Source organism: Molothrus aeneus, chromosome 13 (assembly GCF_037042795.1).
Source record: "Molothrus aeneus isolate 106 chromosome 13, BPBGC_Maene_1.0, whole genome shotgun sequence".
Lineage (NCBI taxonomy): Eukaryota > Metazoa > Chordata > Aves > Passeriformes > Icteridae > Molothrus > Molothrus aeneus.
Genome location: NC_089658.1, coordinates 16716160 through 16735095, shown reverse-complemented (window position 1 = coordinate 16735095; position 18936 = coordinate 16716160). Strand labels below are relative to the sequence as shown.

The following is an 18936-nucleotide window of genomic DNA, read 5'->3' as shown; positions in this document are numbered from 1 at the left end:
TTTGATCCATTGTAAAGATTAATTTAAGTACAACTTTGGGTTGGGACTTGGTTGCAGTTGAACCCTTAACTGTTGGCATAAGTAGAAAATCCTTTCTTTGAAATAAGGAGGTGTTTTTCCTTGCAGTATAGAAATGCATTGGGGTTCACTCAAAAGTTTGCATGGAAATAAACTGTAGAGTGCTCTAGATTTAAATACCTTTCTTTTTTCTTTCTTTTTTTCCTTCTCTAGTGCCATCCATTCCCCTGGATGTTATTTCAGCATCCAACTCCTCATCCCAGCTGATTGTGAAATGGAATCCTCCCTCTCTTCCCAATGGGAACCTCTCCTACTACATCGTGCGCTGGCAGCAGCAGCCTCAGGACAGTTACCTGTACAGACACAATTACTGCTCCAAAGGTAGGAGAACCAAAGGCTCTTGTGTGGAAATGCCTGGGACTCTGCCTGCCAGGGCTCTTCACTGGCAAGGGCTAAACATCAGCCAGTAGAGGGAATGGGTAAATAGGGATTGTTGCTGTATCCGTGATCTGGAGAGAAAGAAACCAACTCTGTTCTTTTCTTTCAAGATAAAGTCCCAATTAGAAGATATGCTGATGGGACCATTGATACAGAAGAAGCCACTGAGCCCACCAAGCCAGAGGGCTGTGGGGGAGAGAAAGGACCTTGTTGTGCTTGTCCCAAGACAGAGGCAGAAAAGCAGGCGGAGAAGGAGGAAGCAGAGTACCGGAAAGTCTTTGAGAACTTCCTTCATAACTCCATCTTTGTCCCCAGGTAATGGGCTTTGGACACTTCTTTGGAAGTAGGGCTGATAATTTCATCTTTTAACATTCCTAGAGCTGAGGTTTCCTGGACACGACAGCACACAGAAACACCTAAAACACTGAACATTACCTTTCCTTTCATGTGAGACATTCCACAGCCTTACTTTGCAGTTTCTCTTATTTGCCGATTTTCATTTCTTTCTTTCAATTCTAGCCTGTAGTAAGGGTTCTTACCTGTATTGATCAAGGATTTCAGTGATGGTTTCTTTTGAGACTCAAGAGTCACTTAAGGAGCTCGTTGTCTCTAAGGGTTTCAGAGACAAGCAACATGAGGCAGACAGAGGGTTTCAGATGTGATTTTTCTCTAAATAACCATTTAAGTGCTTGTGCTCCTAATCTGAGTTTATCTTTGAAATTAAGGGCACAGTTACCTCACAGAATTGAAATTGGTTTCCTTTTCTCACTGCACTAATTGCAAAGGGCTTGTGTGTTTCCTGGGTCAGCACTGCAGAGAAGTAGTAAATATTTCCACTCTCCCACCATAAACACCTGTGTACATGTTAAGTGGAATTGTAATGATTCTGTGCTGCAACACAGAGTAGATTCTACTGAATTAATTGGTGATTTTGATCCTTGAGTTTCCAATTTATCTTTCAGGTAAGGTGTTGTTACTGAAGGTGATTGGATGCTGGGGCAGGGCACACAGTGCACAGCTGTTGTGTTGCAGTCTTTAATACACTGTTAGATCTCAGTGGTGCACCTTGTCTCATTGTCCCTCCTGGCAGGGAAAGTCCATGGTCAAATCCTGTGTTTGACAAGAGTGTGGCATTGCTGCTCATTGATGCTGGTTCACATCATTCTCCATTGTGATTTTTTGGACTTTTATTCAAGGATGTGTTGGATTGACTTGTTGGGGTTGAGACTTTGATATTTGCAATGCTTCCTAGCTTTATCCAAAGAATGAGGAGCTAAATACTGCCTCCCTTGGGAGGTGTGAAGTATCTTAGCTGAGCTGTGTTTGGGTCACACTGAGCATTTTGTGGAGTGATGATGAGAAGCAGCAGCCAAGATCAGGGAAGTTACATCCTCCGTGTCTGATCATGATGGAAATGCTGAGCCGTGGGAAATCACAAGATCTGATTTTGGACTTCATGAAATAGCACAGTGAGGAGTTTTGAAAGCCATGTGTCAAGTCTAAACTACTTGAAAGTCTGTTGAAAAGCAAGTTTTTCTATTTCCCCAAACATTTGTAATTCAGAATGTGTTGTCTTCTCCCAAATTTTCTTGCAGTCCTGCCCCTCTCCAAGAAAACTCATAGAACCTTGAACTCAGTAACAAATAAACTGATCAGTTCACAGAGAATTTCCTGAAAGCTTGTCTTTTTCTCTTAAATTACTGCCATTAGGGTGTTTTGTAACAGCAGGAGCAGATGAGGGACAATGCTCAGCAATAGCTGCATAGCCAAGCAACTTTTGAGAGACTGTATGTCAGGGAAATTAAAGTTTATGAGCTGGTGAGACATCTCCATGGGACAAATCTAAGCAGCTTGTTACTTGATGTATTTTTTTTCTCTCTTTCCCAAGGGAGAAGTTAATTAATGTGTTAGTGCAAGCCTCAATAGTAGTACTTGTTTCCAGCGTTCTACCTGTGTCCAGGTTATTATGAAAGAGTTGCAGTATGTAATACAGCATGAAAGTATTTGACTGAAGATTGTTTAAGAAGTCTGATCTAATCTACTGTGTAACTTCTGGATGACCCCATGTGTGTTAGTGCCATGGTGGATTTCAAACAGGACTCTGCTTAGTCTTGAAGAGACACTGACTGCCAGAGGAGAATGAGTTTCTTCAAGGTTTTTGTTTCTCTACTGAGCAGGATGGGACAGGCTCTGTGTGTAGTCTGAGCAGTAAAACATTAAGATTGCCATGAACTACAGAAAGAGTGAGCTTTGCTGTTAAATAGCCCAAGTTTTTTTAAATATTTTTGGTTTGATTGAATTTTTAGTGTTATTTTTAATTTTTGTCTTGCATTTCTTTTCCTTCTTCTCCCTTAATAGAATAAATGATTTTTCAAGTTTTTATCTCTAGACTTTTCCTTACTTCCTTGGATGCTTGTTTTTTGCCTTTATCTCTGCATTTCATGAATGCAGGAAGCTGCTTGACCAAAAAGCACTGAGGTCAAATCTCATGATGTTTTAATTACTTTTGCCTTGTGGTTATCCTGCAGCTCTTTTCCCTTCCTGACACCACTGTAATTTTCACCAACAAGTTTTGTGTTCCTTTATCTTTTTCTCCAAAGACAAGGTAGGGCTGTACTCCCCTCCACTCCCAGCTACCACCAAAGATTTGAAGCTCCATGCATCCCATAAAAGCAGTGAAAAGTCAGGCCTTTTGGGTTCTTGCATTGGCATATGCTTTTGTGGTTGATTAAAAATGAACTTTTTATTTTCACTGCTTTAACCACAGAATCTGTGCAAATGTTCATCAGTTCAGGGTTAGGCATCCAACTACTTACTGATGAGAAGTTTGTGCTTTCCACTGAGCTAAAGCAGTAAATCAATACACATTGTAAGCAGGGTGAATAGGTTTAGTAACTTCCATAGATACCAGTGAAGACAAGGCACAAATGCTTCTGTCCTATGAAATTGCCTTAACTGACAAGATATTCACTTGTGTGTTGCTTAAACAATTTGTTGCTAACTTAGGAAATTCTTTCTTGTCTGTGTTTATTTCTGTGATGTGGCTTTACATGGTGGTTAGAGTGTCAAAATGACTACTCACTACGTAGTAAAGGGATTTTGGAAATTTTTGTATTGAGCTCTTAAAGAAAAAATTCATCCAGCCTCTGCCAGAAGGTTTCAAAACTGAGTGAGGCTGTTCTTGGCTCTCTCTGCAGCATGCTGCTCTGTGGCTGCATGTACTCAGATGATATATTTGACAGTGAATTAAGTTCTCCTGTTGAGTCATCTTTCCTCCTGTTGTGTGTTCGAGGGAGGCCTCATTTGCCTGGTTTGTAATTTGCTCTCTGGTAGAGCTGTTGGACCTCATGCCCTTGGTACCTCTTTCAGTGGCCAGGTGTTCCATGGGCACTGGTGAAGTGATTTCAGGATAGGATTCAAGCCCAGATTGGTTTTGTAGTGTGACTCTTCTGCCTTTTTCCTTTACCTCCCCTGGGGTGTAGCTTTCCAGGCATGAGCATTCCTGCAGCCCTTGGAGACAAAGGGGCAGGAGCAGTAAAGCCAGACTGCCCTGTGTAGTTGGTGCTCCTGTACAGAACAGCCTCAGATCTGGGGCAGGACCAAGGGACAGCTCCAGTGTATGGCCGCAGGGTGTTGGTTACCTGATCCATGTGGTTCTCAGAGTGTCTTGATCCTTGTCCTGTCACTTGGGGCTGTCCACTACAGCAGTTCCCTGGGCTTGAGAAAGCAATGGTGTGGCTGTAAATCCTCAACTTCTTAACTCTGCTTAAATTTCACCCAGATACCTGTAAGGCAAAGCTGCTCATTGAACTTTTGCCTCCACACAATATTAGTGCTGAATTTTCTTACATAGGAGGATTGTTCCTTTGCAGAGCTTTTGTTTGGGTGAGAGAAGCAGAGATACACAGATGACCACCTGAGTGGTGGTGAACCTTCATGGCCTTCAGCTGCCTTCCAATGTTTCTCCTCTCAGTGCAATACATTCTAATTTCATCACAACTGCAAAGCTAACTCTCAGTAGGCTCAGCTTCCTTTGCTAATCCAGCAAACTTCAAAACAATTTTTCCCCCCCTAACCTTTTCAACCTTTAGCATCTGATTTTTATTTCAAGCGTCAGCATCGCTGTCATGAACCACTAATCCAGGATGTTTGTTGAGTAACGGTGAAGCTGTTCTTTGCTGCTTGGTTTATTGTGTGAGGTCAGAAGTTTGCACATTGATCTTGGGGTGCAGTGTGAGCTTCAGAGATTTGGTTGGTTCCTGACCAAAAGAGAGAGAAATGAGATGTGCTGACACGTGACCGGTTCCGATTTAGACAAAGTTTTCCTCTTGTTTTGCGGTTTCCTTTATTTAGCTTTTTTATTAGCTGTTGCCTGTTTCGCTGGGGTGTTTGGCACGGTTTTCTGGAGAAGAAAGTGGATTTTCTGGAGAAGAAGTGGATTTTCTCTAAAGAGCCCTTTTCTGTACCTGTGTCTGCCCCTCAGGCCCGACCGGAAGCGGAGGGACGTGTTCCGAATCGCCAACGCCACCTTGGCCACACGGAGCAGGAACGCGACCGGGACCGAGCACTTCACCAATGCCTCCGACACAGAGGAGAGCGAGGTGGAATATCCCTTCTTTGAGACCAAGGTGGATGGCAAGGAGAGAACTGTGATCTCCCATCTGCAGCCTTTCACTCTTTACCGCATCGATATCCACAGCTGCAACCACGAGGCCGACACGCTCGGCTGCAGCGCGTCCAACTTCGTGTTTGCCAGAACGATGCCCTCAGGTATGCTCACGGAGATCAAGCTCAGGGGGACAAGCTCTACCAGCTAGAATTACATTGGGGTACAGTAAAAAAATTCCATGCAGTAGGATAAATTGGTGCTGCAAAGATTTTTTTATTTTGTGTCCTTGACTGGCATGTTGTGTGCACTGAGTGATGTGCTTGAGTCTCTGCTGGGGAGCTGGAGAAAGGGAGAAGTTGACTGCCAGGATAATTAGGAGAGATTCTGTTTCCCAGCAATAGAAGTGAGACCCCCAGACATGGTGGGCTGAAAGGTTTTGTTCCTCAGCTCCCTGTGTGCTGAATAGAGCCACAGCAACGTTTCTCTGCTAATGTTTGGTTTTGCTGTGTTCACTCGGAACTGTTTGCAGATGTTGGAGTTTTGCTGGTGGGAATGTTTGCCAAATGTTTCTTCTGTCACAGTATGACCATGCATTTGTCCAGCCTGGGAACAGGAGGAATACTGTGTTTCTTTGTGCCCAATCCCTGGCCTCTAGACTACTTCAAATAGGAAGCATTGAATGCTGTACTCGTCGTTGGGACTTCTGCAGATTGTACTTCTGAGAAGAATAGAGATGATTTTAGTGTAAGCTCATATGCATCCAGCAACGAGCTTCTGACTCCAGCAGATGTCTGGGGATATTGGATGCAGAATGGTAGCAATTTTGTTTTGTTTCTGGAAGGAAAGGCTATCATAATCCAGATCCAGCTGTGTCAGTAAAAAAAACCAAAAAGTATTGCTTATTTCAAGGCAATAAGGAAATCTGTGAGATCAGGGAAAAGGAAAGAAGTGTTCTCAGATTTTTAACACATGCTCTGAAAATTAAAGGCTAAACAATACTCTTTTATTCTGATATCTTTGAGAAGGTGGTATCTTTTCAGTCCAGACTGAAACACACATCACAGTCCTGTTAAGTTTTTAATAAGTCATGTAAAATTATTAGGAACTAAATAGGGATAAACCAGTTCCTGAATTGCTGCTGAGACTGTTTTAAACAGGGATGGATTTCCTATGACTGTTTTAGGAAAAGGCTGTCAGTGGGGCACATGTTGTGTGTTTACAGCTGTTTGCAGCCATTTGGTGGGAATAGATCCCTGCACTGTTTTGGTGCTGGGGAGAGTTGGGAAGGAAGAATCAGGTGCTAATAACCAGGGGTTTTTTGGCACACATGGCCCGTGCCTGGTGGAGCTGTATATGCTCTGCACTGATTTTCTGGGAACCAGTAGTTCAGACTGAGCTAATCTCCAGCAGGCCTTTGGCCAATGGAGTTTTGTTCCCTGGATTTGAATGGCTCCTGCTGCAGAGCTTCTGCACCTGAAGAATATTCTGAACTTTCCATTTTCTTCCACTCTTGCTGAAGTTCCTGTTTCAGTCATAGGTGTTGTTGTCACATCACCTGTAAATATTTTACAGAGGGAGCAGATAACATTCCAGGAACAGTATCATGGGAAGCAAAAGAGGAAAACACTGTCTACCTGAAGTGGTTGGAGCCTGCAAATCCAAATGGGCTGATCCTGATGTATGAAATCAAATATGGGCAGCATGGCGAGGTGAGGATTTGTCATTACCGCTCATAACTCGTAATTTATACACAAAAAGGATCTTTATTAGCATGCTTTTGTGCAGTGCTGCACAAACAGAAATTGTGATTTCAGACACCCAGCACCTGCCACCATGTCTTTCCTTCATTTCCTTTGAGTTCTTAAGTTCCACATATCTTCTTATGGTGTTTGAAGTAAAACTGATCAGGTGGGGTTTTTAGTTATAAAAATGAGCTTATCCTGCAGCTATATTGTCTTCTCCAGAATGTGAAGATAATAACAGGTGTAAATTGCTTTTTCCTTCTAGGAGAAGCGTGAATGTGTTTCCAGACAGGAATACAAGAAGCTTGGAGGAGCTAAACTAACTCACTTGAACCCTGGAAACTATTCTGCCAGAGTTCAGGCCACTTCCTTAGCTGGGAATGGCTCCTGGACTGAGCCCATCTCTTTCTATGTGCAGCCCAAATGTAAGACAAATATTTATAGTCTGTGTCAAATTGGGGGTTTATTGTCTTTTTAATAATTCCTGATGTTGATGTGACTGGGTATCTGAGCCTCTTGCCTCTGAACACTTCTCTGACTTGCTGATGGCTCTTTGGGAACTCTTCTCTGGTCCATTTTTTTGGCAAGTGTTGACAGCCAGGAGGGTTATGTGAGGTGTGGTCCTTTCCTTGCAGCTTTGGGTGTCTGTGGGGGTGGAGAACACCCTGCTGTGGCTTCCTGGGCTGTGCAGCTATGTTGGGAATGTGATGTTAGCTATAACAACAGGGAGCTGCCGTGTACAAAACCTGTGGCAACAAGGCAAACCTGCTTAAAATTGCAAAATAATTGGAGAAACAAATCATTTGTGTAGATTTTTGGCTGGCAGGTTGACCTGCTCTGAGTGACATTTGATAAAAAAGGTGTCCTGATGAAAGGGTGATGTTGGCCCTGACAACAGGAGTAATTTATATTTTGGAAGAACGTGACCACAGAGAGACCCTCTTTAAGACATTCTGTGTTTAGCTGTAGAGCTGATATATCCCCAGAAAACTGCAACTCCACCTTTTTATCCCTTTTTTGGTTTTCTGGTTGCTGAACTTTGAACAATTTGAAGTAAAGAGCAGTGCATGTATATTCTGAACAGGAGCAGCTGCAAGGTGAACAAAAGGTGGAAAAAAAGGTGAATGTGCAAGTGAACAATTGGATATTGTTCACTGAGGAATGCAAGTCCTTTAAGCATAACTTGTGAAAACAAAGCCCAGACAGACACTGTTCTGTACAAAATTAATGCCTTTCAGTGTCTGCTTTCTTGTTTCACTCATCTGCAGTCAGGGAGGGTTTCCGAGTGCATTTTTCCACATCAGACAAGAAAATGAGAACTTTGATTTCTTCCCTGTATGGAAATGCACTGAGTGGGTATTGAATGTTTCTTTGTTAACAGAGGTTTTATAGAAACCCTGATACAATTGTTTTCTTGTTGGTTGCAGCAGCAAACTATGGAAACTTCCTGCACTTGGTAATTGTGCTCCCTATTGCTCTGCTGCTCATCCTTGGGGGATTGCTGATAATGCTCTATGTCTTTAACAAAAAGAGGTGAGTTCCATGTGCTGGTGCTTAAACCTGCAGGAGGGAAATTGTTTATTTTCAAATCTGTGCCTGTGGAGTGAGTTAGAGATTAAAAAGAGAAATGCCATTCAGAGGAGTTGAGAGGCTGGGATAGATTCTGCCTTGTTGGGATGGAAAAGGAGGTGGTTTAGAGTTAGCAGCATCTGGAGATATGAAAAGGGTTTTTATTGCAGTGACATGTTTGACTGGGAAGAGGAGGGCTGTGAGGAACATATCAGTGAGGCACTGGTGGCACACACTGGATCTGTATAATCAGAATATTTGACTGAAATATGGGTCAATATAAATCATGAAAAGAGCATCTGAGAGCTCTTTTCTGCCTCAGTTCCATTCAGGATAATCTGATTTTTTTCAAATTCTAGAGGGTTTTTTAAAGTCTTACATCCACTTAAAAAATTATATTCTGGCCAAGAGCTGTCACTGGGACTGTTCTGGTAATTTGTTTCCCTCAGTTTGTTTTTTGTGACTAGTGATTTTTTTTTTTTATCTCATTGAAATACATAACGAGAACTTAATAGCAGTACAAATGTTCAGTCTTGCAACTTTCTAGCTGTGGATGTTTTTTATTACTTTCACATTAATTATGCTCATTGAGTATCCCATGAGTTCCAGCTCTAATTCATTGGTAGCACTGCAGACAGTGATACCAGTTCTGCTCAAGCTCTCCAGAGAGGGCTTTGTCTCTGGTGATTAGAATATCTGCTTTGCCTTCCTTAGGCTCTCCTAAGTGAAATTCCTGATAATTTTTCCTTGTTTAAACTGATGTTCTAACACAAAAATATTTTCTCTGTGAGCCTGTCTCCTGCAAAAGCTCTCAAAGTGCATTTATTTCATGTCTTATTCTGAAAATCACCCCTGTAAAGCTGGGAGGTGTGGCATTGTGTGGTTTTAAAATAAAATACTAGAAACACTTAGGAAATAGTTGAATGGAATCCCCCACTTTTGTCTTTTGCTAAAAAACTTCACTCCCACAGCAGAGCTGATGATGGTAAGCTGCATTCTCAGCCACAGATCTCCTGGTTGTATAAAAATATTGATTTTCTTAAAAGAAAGCTAGAAGTACCTTGTGTTTACGTTTTCCTGGTGCTGATGTGGTATAGAGAAGACTCCAGAACTCCTGACAAGCTATTCTGGACTGTGTTCCCATTGATTATGTGAGGTAGATAAGATCTGTTTGTCCCTTTGTCTGAAAAACTCCATGTTCAGTAAAGAATATTCTGTGGTTGAGCAAGCAGTAGAAAAACTGTACAAGAGATGGTCTGAAATATACTCAGATTTAAAGATAAAAGAAATAAACCCCAATATTTCTACAGGAACAGTGACAGACTGGGCAATGGAGTACTTTATGCTTCTGTGAACCCTGAGTACTTCAGTGCCTCAGATGGTGAGTGTGACATTAACTTGAGATGCTTTTACTGTCCTGTGTTCTGTTGGTGTCTGACTTTGAAAGGTATGAAACCCTAAAAGATGTGCTCTAAAGCCACTTTTCCTATTTTATTAGGACAGCTCTGGAATCCACAATTGCTGATACATAAATGCCACTTGTCGGTTGAAACTGAGGAGTTTTTGAATTGTTTTCCTGGAGTTTTATCCACTTGAGGCAAATTCAGATTCAGTAGTTTCACTTTCAGATTAACATCTACTCATCCAGTGATGTTTTCACTGGAATGAAGGAAGAATGAATGAATTTGTGGTCTTTCATTCATGTTTGCCCTTTTAAGCTCTGTTTTGCCCTATTGAAACAAACTCACTACTTGAAGAAATCACAGCATCAGACAAATGTCCTTGAGGCCTCAGTTTTCCTGTTTATGGTTTAGTTTGGTGCTGCTGTTGTAGAATTCCTGCTGGAATAGTACTTCCCAAAGCTCCCCTAGGAGAGTAATGGTTTACCCAGAGTGGCAGCAGACTATTTTACTGTTATTTTTTGTAGCAACACCATTAGGGTTAAAGGTCTGTCACTGTTCATGCTATAATCCTCTGTTTTCATCCTGTCATTTCACCCATGCAGAGCATGTGACACAACTGTCCCCTCCTTGGGTGACTGATAGGCAGCGGCATTAGTGAGTACTTGGATGTCTTCTTGCCTGAGGCAGTCCTGCCTCCTGGCAGTCACCTTCTGAGAGCTCTTTTCTGCCTCAGATCAAAGAGCTGCAGCAGCAGCAGCAAGTTCTGCCTTTGCTGGTGCAATGGTGTGTGCAAGGGATCAGAATAGTGCCATGCAAAGAACTGCTGGATCAGAGTTTGCTTCCCTCTAGCCATAAACTCAGTGTTAATAGAGAATACAGCAGACACTAAACTGATACAGATGATCAAGTCTGTTTGATGCTGTCTGGGAGAATTAGGAGAGCAAGGATTCCAAGAAAAGATTTAACCTAAAGCATTGATTTGAGCCTCTTCCCACCCTGGTTTTGGCTTTGAGGTTCCTTATTTCTATCTCAGTATGTCAGTACCATAGTGAGGCTGCTTCAAGCCCCCCTTTCTTTCAGATTTATTTGTGTGGCACCATCCCCCTGCCTCTGTGTGGGACAGCCCAGGGGCCTGTTTGCACACATGGTGCAAGGTCTCAGCATTCTGTGTGGGGTTTGAGCCCCAGAGCTGTTGGGGCAGTTGCTGTCATGGAGCAGGCAGGGATCCCAGCACTGTGGAACATCAGGGCTGTTCTCTCTCCCCCAGTGTACGTTCCTGACGAGTGGGAGGTGCCCCGGGAGAAGATCACCATGTGTCGGGAGCTGGGGCAAGGCTCCTTTGGAATGGTGTATGAGGGAATAGCCAAGGGAGTGGTGAAGGACGAGCCAGAGACCAGGGTGGCCATCAAGACGGTCAACGAGTCCGCGAGCATGCGCGAGAGGATCGAGTTCCTGAACGAGGCCTCGGTGATGAAGGAGTTCAACTGTCACCATGTGGTGAGTCCTGGAGATGTGACCAGGCTGTGATTCACCAGCTCTGGGGCTCATTGACACGAGGCTGTTCTGGGACTGAATTTGGGATTTTAGCTTCAACTCTGCTCAGCTTTGTGATATTGTCATGAAACCCCAGTCAGAGAATGGAACCAAATCTACAATCAGACGTTTCCCACAGGGCTACATATCACCATGAATAAATGATAATTAGCTGTACCTGTATACTTGTGCTGAACATTTGTTTTTCCTCTGCCAGGTTCGGCTGCTTGGTGTTGTTTCTCAGGGCCAGCCTACACTGGTTATCATGGAGCTGATGACACGTGGGGACCTCAAAAGTTACCTGAGATCATTGAGGCCAGACACAGAGGTGAGTCATGAGTGGCTGGCTGTTTATTTCTTCAGTTTGAATCATCTTGAACAAGACAGCCTCACGTTGGAAGCAGCAGGCAATTAGCCTTTCCTGCCCTTCTCCTTCAGTCTAAGGACAAAACATGAGCTGTTGTGTGATCTCCAACAGCTCTTTCATGAGGCTGCCCAGGGTGCCACATGGAATAGGTCCCTTCTTGTGCCACCATGCCCTCTTTTCCAGATTTGCATTAGGTCTCTTGTCTGATCTACTTTCCCATCAAGATGTTACAGAAATTGGCTGATTTAAGAACACATGTTAGGATAATTGTTTCATGTTGTGTGTCCTGCCCATTGCCCCTGCTGGAAAGTAGATATCTGTTATCTTAGCTCCTGTGCAAACTCTCATGCATAGGCCATCAGTCTAACAGCTACAATTGCCTCATATGATGCAGAGTCTGAAGGATAAAGATGACACACAGGTCACTCGCCACTGAAATCACAGCAGCCTGTGTAGAAAATGAGCTCAGCAGCTTTTGCCCTTGATCTAGAAATTCCAGTGTGGATAAATTAAAGGAGCAGAACACGAAGCCAGGGTGTGCACAGGAGAGTGGCTGTGGTGTGTTAACTGTTTGACCTTGTGCTGCTCAGAACAACCCCGGGCAGGCGCCGCCGACGCTGAAGAAGATGATCCAGATGGCGGGCGAGATCGCCGACGGCATGGCCTACCTCAACGCCAACAAGTTCGTGCACAGGGACCTGGCTGCCAGGAACTGCATGGTGGCCGAGGACTTCACAGTCAAAATTGGAGGTGGGCTCTCCTGACCCTGGCACAGCTCATACAGTGATCCTGGAAAATCAGTCTCAGAAAGCTTTTTATATTGCTTTTTGTTACTGTTTTTTTAGCTGAGCTCTAGTTGAAATATCTGCAGAATGAAATATGTTCCTTGTGAAGATTACTGTGATTTAAGACCTGTGAGCAGTTAACACTGAGTTGAAACCTCTGGAATACCTCTGCTTGCTGATGTTCCAGTGAGCCAACAGTTCAGCATGTGGGTTTAAAAAGAGGCAGTGGTTTAGGTTCAGGTACTGCAGACATCTGGGTGGATGGTGTAGTTACCACTGGTGTGTCGTTCATGTCTCTGACAATGCACAAAAATAATTCTACCTCCTGTTTATTGATTCAAGAATGAGAATTTGAGGATTATTTAAAATCGTATCTGAGTTGGAAGTGGAATGACTTCAGCTGGGTGCTTTCCAGTCTAAACTGGAGTTCTGCTTCCCAGACAGCTGAATGGCTTTTCTTCTGCTCTGCTGTTAGATCACCAATTTTTTTTTTCCTTTCACCATCCCTCCAAAATAGTGTCAGATGAGTTTTTTCAGTCTGCTCTCCAGAGAGAGTGATTTTAAGCTGTTGGCTGTTTTTGAGTTGTGCATATTAAAATAACATGTATAGCAACAGCCTTCTGCTGTAGGAAACTAATTCTTTTTCTCAGAGCTTAACTCAGCTATTTTGATAATTTGTGTAAGTAATCCTGTCATTTGGGAGAAAGAAAAAATGATTTCATTTTGAGTCAGTTAATTAGGAAATAAGATCTTTTGGGGATTTTGTGTATTTTCTGCAGGTTCGTGGGAAGTCAGCCTAAATCCTTCCCATTGCAGTTTTCTCCTTCTGCCCCCATCAGCTTGTTTCACAATTCTGTAAACTGAAGATATGGTGCACTTCTTCCCTTTAATGTGTTCATGGTTACCCCAAAAGCACTTTGTAAATGTGCTGCACTGCTCTTGTTTATGTAGCAGCATTGAAAATCCCCTCATGCTGAAACAGTTTAGGAGCATCTTGGCTGGAACACACCAACTCAGACTGTTCAGATCTCAGAGGAAGAGCTTTATGCCACACTACCCTGTGCTCACTGCATGTCTGTTTCTTATTTGCATTACATTTTGCAAAAATCTTCCATTCAGCTGGGATAAAGTCACCCTGGTGTGTGGGAGTGATGGAAGAGCTACACAGATGGGCTTTTTAGTCATAATCACCCTGGTACCCCTGCTTGGTCACTCACCACAGACTGGTGATAACTGAGAGACCTGGGGGAGTTCTGTGCACGTTTCCTGGGGTGGGGGGGGAAAGGGGCAATTAGAGGTCTGTGGTGGTAAAATGGATTTTGCCCTGTGTGTCATCAGACAGCATTTAATATCAGTCAGAGGACTGATGACCTCTAATTTATTAACTTTTTGAGAACGCAGTAACTGGATTCAATAGGCAAGTGTGAGACCCAGCAATTCTGTCTCAGACTGATTGTAGGGAAAAAACACCGGAATAAATCTGAGTTACAGTTAGGGGGATGAACATCTTTAGATCCAAGTCTTGCAAATGCTTATGAATTTACAGCTGAGCATACATATAAACTAGAAGTATGTCTTTAATATTTGGGTGTGTTAATCACAAATGAACGGTATAATCCTCTGTAGCACTTGAAATGGAATATTGTACAGAAACTGCGCATTACCTTTGGAAATAGGAAAAAGAAAACCAAGAGAAGTATTTCCTTCAGGATGTGAGATTGTTTAATTAAACACAGTGGTTATAAGTACTAAAGAAGCTCCTTAAAAAACCCGAAAATCTCTGAATTTGGCGAACAATTAGTGAATTATGTGACCTTCAGAAGACTCATCTTACTGCAAAGCTTGAGCATAAATGCTGTAATTTTTCACATTCCTATATTTAAACCATTCAGAGTTGTCACCCCCGAAGCCAGTGGCACAGTCTGTTGGTGTTGGGAGGGAAGGTCACCAGCCCTGAGGCAGCAGCTGAAGTGTCGTGGGAGCACAGCGCAGATTCCTCACAGCCAAGTGTGATTCTCTGCCTTGTAGGAAGGGGAGATGTTCCTCATTTTCTCACCCAAACCCAGAGTATTTCTACCTTGTAGATTTTGGCATGACGAGAGACATCTACGAGACAGATTATTACCGGAAGGGAGGGAAGGGTTTGCTGCCTGTCCGCTGGATGTCCCCGGAGTCGCTGAAGGATGGAGTCTTCACAACGCACTCCGACGTCTGGTAACAAAACAGGGGCTCTGAAAAGCTGCTTTAACTTCCTCCTTTCTAGCCTCTCTTCTTGTTTTAGTAGACTTAACTAAGTGTACTGCTTCTCCTGTCCATTCAGAGGTAAATCTCTTGTTCCGTGAGTTTGTTTTTCAGCAAGAACTCATGCATGAGGTTGAATTTTGCTCTCAGGGAGAGCAGAATTAAATGGATTTCCAGAACTGGAGGTGGCAGCATGTTTCCTGCTGTTAGTTGTAAAATCAGTTGTGCAGTGAAAAACATTACCTTCACCTGGAAGAGCAAGTTGTCATTTTTTAAATTGTCCTCCTTCAAGAAAAGCATTAAAAGTTGCCAAGAATATAGAAAGGTTCCTAGTGCTGACCTGCTTTTCCATCAAAACCTTCTGTGTAAATAACATCACTTTCCCCCAGATGGGTTGTGTACACTCGCAGGCTTTTTTGGGGAGTTCTCCCTTGTGCATATCCCTCTCCATTTGGAGCTTTGTTTGCTTGGTTTATATACTGCAAGATGCAGAAATAGGGTTTTCTTTCAAAGCACACTGCATGCTTGCTGTATCTGTGCAGTTATTAATAGAGGCGTGTACTTAGGAGAAGTAATCCCCTGGAACAATTCCCCACACACCCCCCAGCTTTTGGAGATAGGTAGAGAGTACTTGGCAGAAGATGGTTGTGTACTGGCAAAACCTCTCCTCTGTCTTTTATGGTTTCTCTGCCTTCCTAACAAGATGTTTTTACTGCTGATCTGTTACAGAATTGGCAGCTGATTGCCTCCAAATGTCTAGAAGTCAGTAGGAATGGTGTTTTAGGAGTAAACTGCATTTTCCGTGAGCAGCTTGAGGAGTTTGGAGTCAGTGGTCTGTAGTTCACAGCACCAGCTCTGAACAAAAAGTTCCTAAGAGGAATTAAAGTGAAAAAGCAAAGCACCAGAATGATGCTTAAATTTTATTTTACATATGGCTAGTAACTTACTTTTGATTCCACTAACCCTCAGACTTGGAAGCAGATGAAAACAGCCACATTGAGTTGAAGGGAAGCCCTGTATCAGCCATTTATCTGTTTGAACAGTGCAGGCATGCTTTTGGCAGTCCCCCCAGTAAAAGAATTTTGGGACTTGTAATGGCTTCACAAAGCAGACAGAAATTTGGATTCTATCACTAGAAAATCCCCAGATGCAGAACTGACCCAGCCTGGAGTGAGGAGCTGGCAGAGCTGCCTGTTCCAACCACACAACAGGAATTTTCAGGTCCAGCCATTGCCTCCAAAGGGTTCAGCAGCAGCTCAGGGTGAGCATTGGGGATGTCCCATGTGTGTTCCACACGTGCTTCCTTTTAGCCTGGGACTCTTAAGTGATGTTATTCTTTATTAAATAGAACTCAAATTCCAAACAAAAAAACCCCAGGTGACGCTAACTAAGGTGTCAGATGTAAATTAGTGCTGTAGTTGTTGCAGGAAGTTACATGAGTGCTTCCCTAAGAAGGAAGAGAGGAGGTTTAGATTGAATTTTGGGAAGAATTTCTTCCCTGTGAGGATGGTGAGGCCCTGGCATGGGGTGCCCAGAGGAGCTGTGGCTGCTCCATCTCAGGAAGTGTGCAAGGCCAGGTTGGATGGGGCTTGGAGCAGCCTGGGACAGGGGAAGTTGTCCCTGACCATGGCAGGGGGTGGAACAAGATGGGATTAAAGTTCCCTTCCAGCTCAAGCCATCCTGGGATTCCATGATTTGGCATTTGTTGGTTGCTCAGTCCAAAGCAGGATTGTGCAAACGGTGTTGCACTTGATCAGTGGGACAATCTGAGTGAATATCCTGGCCTGGAAAGGAGTTTGCTGATTACAGGATTGGAAAGCTGAAGAGGAGGAGCAGTAAAATCTTGACAGATTTTTACTTGTAAGCATAGAGAGGAAAAAAATGGTTTTATGGAGAGGAGGCTCACAGTACTCGTGGGTATTTCAGAGAGTTTCTCCTTGGGATGGTTTGGCATCTTAATTGTTGGAAGTGATTTACTCTGAAATTTGGTTCACAGGGGTCTACTTGTCTGGAGGCACAGAAAAACAGGCTCAGTGTGAGAAATTTGCTGTTTGTTTAGAACATGTATCCACAGCTACAGAGAAATTTCAATCTAAATTCCAAATGTAGTGGAACTTGACTTAACACTGTCATGAAATACTGTCTATTTACTTGATCTGCTTATGGCTAAAAGGATCATTCCTTCTCAGTGACTTTTACACCAGGCACTATACATTGGAGGTCTCTTCATGCCAGGAAAAATTCCCTGAATCCTTTTATTGGTTCAGATTTGAAGTTGCTTAGTGTAAACTGTGGAGCTTGGCTGTTTTAGGGGCCATTTATTTGCATCAAACAATAAACAAAAGGTTGAGATTGTTTTTCCTGCCTTTCTGGGCAGATATTGTGACATGTAGCTCCATGTTCTTCGAGATCAGTTCTAGGAGCCAAGATGTCAAAAAGACAAAACCCTGTTGAGTAGTTGGAGTCCAGGATTTATAAGCTGTAAGGTGAAATGGCAACTGCAGGAAGGAAGAGTGTCTGGAGGTTTGAAGGGTGGAGCTTTATTTTAGCAACTCATTCTTTTAATGCTTTTCAGGCTGAAGAATGAGGTAATTAGACAGGGCTGGTTTTGTTGTAGTTAGGGAAGGAGGACATTTTAAAATTAATGTAATACTGTTCAGGGTGAGGGTGGATTTCTATAAATAAATCCTCAGCATCTTGCATTCTCTCAAGGCTGGTAGTTGCCTGGAAGGAGCAATCTGAGTTTATTTGTTAGGATAATCTGACGAGTAGGTGTGCAAGACTTGTCCTCGTTATCCCTGCGGTGATCAAAGAAGCTTCAAAGGCGCCCAAATGTTGAGTTGACCCCCTGTCCCTCCCTCCCCTAAAAGGAAAACAATTGCAAGGGAGTTTGTGACTTCTGGCTCCAGATGCAAACCAGTTTAGATCCCAGGGATATCTGAAAGATAAAACCACAGGGCCATAACCAGCTAATGGCACTGGACTCCTGTTTTCATAACTCCCCCCCAGTGGAACTGTGTGTTTTTCACTCAGCTTGACTCAGCATTTTACCACACAAGTCAGACAGCATCGAGATTTTCCTTCTTTGCCCAGCAGCTCCTAAAGTAGATGACTCTTCAGTGCAGGGCAGACAATTGGAGCTGTGTCTGCTCAATAATCTAATTTTAAATGGAGGTATTTTTAGAAAGTGTCAATACTTACGTCCAAACTACCCAATTACATAACTATGCTTATCTTCCTTTGCCAGTAATCAATTCCTATTATTAGACAAACTGCTTTTTTTCACTTCTGCTGTCCTTTGTAGTTATCTGGAAGGAGCTGGAAGCTGTGTTTCAAGAGCACAGTTACATGCATGTCACAAAGGGGTAACTGAGTTTTTCTCACCTGAGCCCTTTTCTCACTAGAGTGGAGGTGTTTGAAGTCAGCAGTCTCTGGAGGGAGGGGTTGTGACGGTCACCACAGGCTCGTGTTTTTCGAGGAACTGGAATTTTTTGTTAAAAGAAAACACCCATGGACACCCAGCACTCAGCATCTTGTAAGAATTACACCTTGTGAAGATGGCTGGGAGCCTAAAGCTGTGCTGTTCCCTGCAGGTCCTTCGGAGTGGTGCTGTGGGAGATCGCGACGCTGGCGGAGCAGCCGTACCAGGGCATGACCAACGAGCAGGTGCTGCGCTTCGTCATGGAAGGGGGGCTGCTGGAAAAGCCAGACAATTGTCCTGACATGCTGTAAGTGCCACCCCTGCCCTGCAGGCACAGCCTGTGCCTCCTGAGCCCTGCAGGGTCTGCCCTTGCCAGCTACCACAGGGGGGGCTGATCGGTCTCTGTCAATCCAGGCATTCCAGAAAACAACTTTGCTTGTGGCCAGAATCACACCTTGGGCTATCTCCTCTAATAAGCAAACAAAATCCAAGCTTTGTGCTACTGAATAAAACTTAAAATTAGGCTTAATAAAAATGTCGCTTGATAAGTGACATTTGCTACATCAGGAGGCTCCATGCCTATATCATATCTCTTCTGCTTAAAGTAATTCTGTTGAGCATAGAGCAGAGAGCAAGGGACAAGCTGAAATGCGTGTAAACACTGGAATTCAACTTTTTAGTTCAGCATACAGATAAATCAGTGTGTCTGAAGCTGGATTGAATCTGCTGTTTCAGTCACAGCACTTGTCCCGTTGAGATAAACCAATCCTCCCTGCTAACAGTTTCCTTCCCTGCAAGCACAGGGTGAGG

General features: G+C 43.4%; 1 protein-coding gene across 2 annotated transcripts in view; it reads left to right on the top strand.

Moving 5' to 3' along the window:
• IGF1R (insulin like growth factor 1 receptor) overlaps positions 1-18936 on the top strand; it is a 164921-nt gene that overhangs the window by 138559 nt on the left and 7426 nt on the right. The window contains exons 9-20 of one of the 2 annotated variants that reach the window (XM_066559160.1): positions 232-399; positions 567-771; positions 4940-5226; positions 6638-6774; positions 7073-7232; positions 8238-8340; positions 9687-9757; positions 11047-11276; positions 11530-11640; positions 12270-12429; positions 14549-14678; positions 18299-18433. In XM_066559160.1, the coding sequence (XP_066415257.1) occupies positions 232-399; positions 567-771; positions 4940-5226; positions 6638-6774; positions 7073-7232; positions 8238-8340; positions 9687-9757; positions 11047-11276; positions 11530-11640; positions 12270-12429; positions 14549-14678; positions 18299-18433 (1897 nt within the window). Of the gene's footprint in view, positions 1-231; positions 400-566; positions 772-4939; positions 5227-6637; positions 6775-7072; positions 7233-8234; positions 8341-9686; positions 9758-11046; positions 11277-11529; positions 11641-12269; positions 12430-14548; positions 14679-18298; positions 18434-18936 lie in introns of both variants that reach the window. The other variant, XM_066559161.1, reaches the window with a different exon arrangement.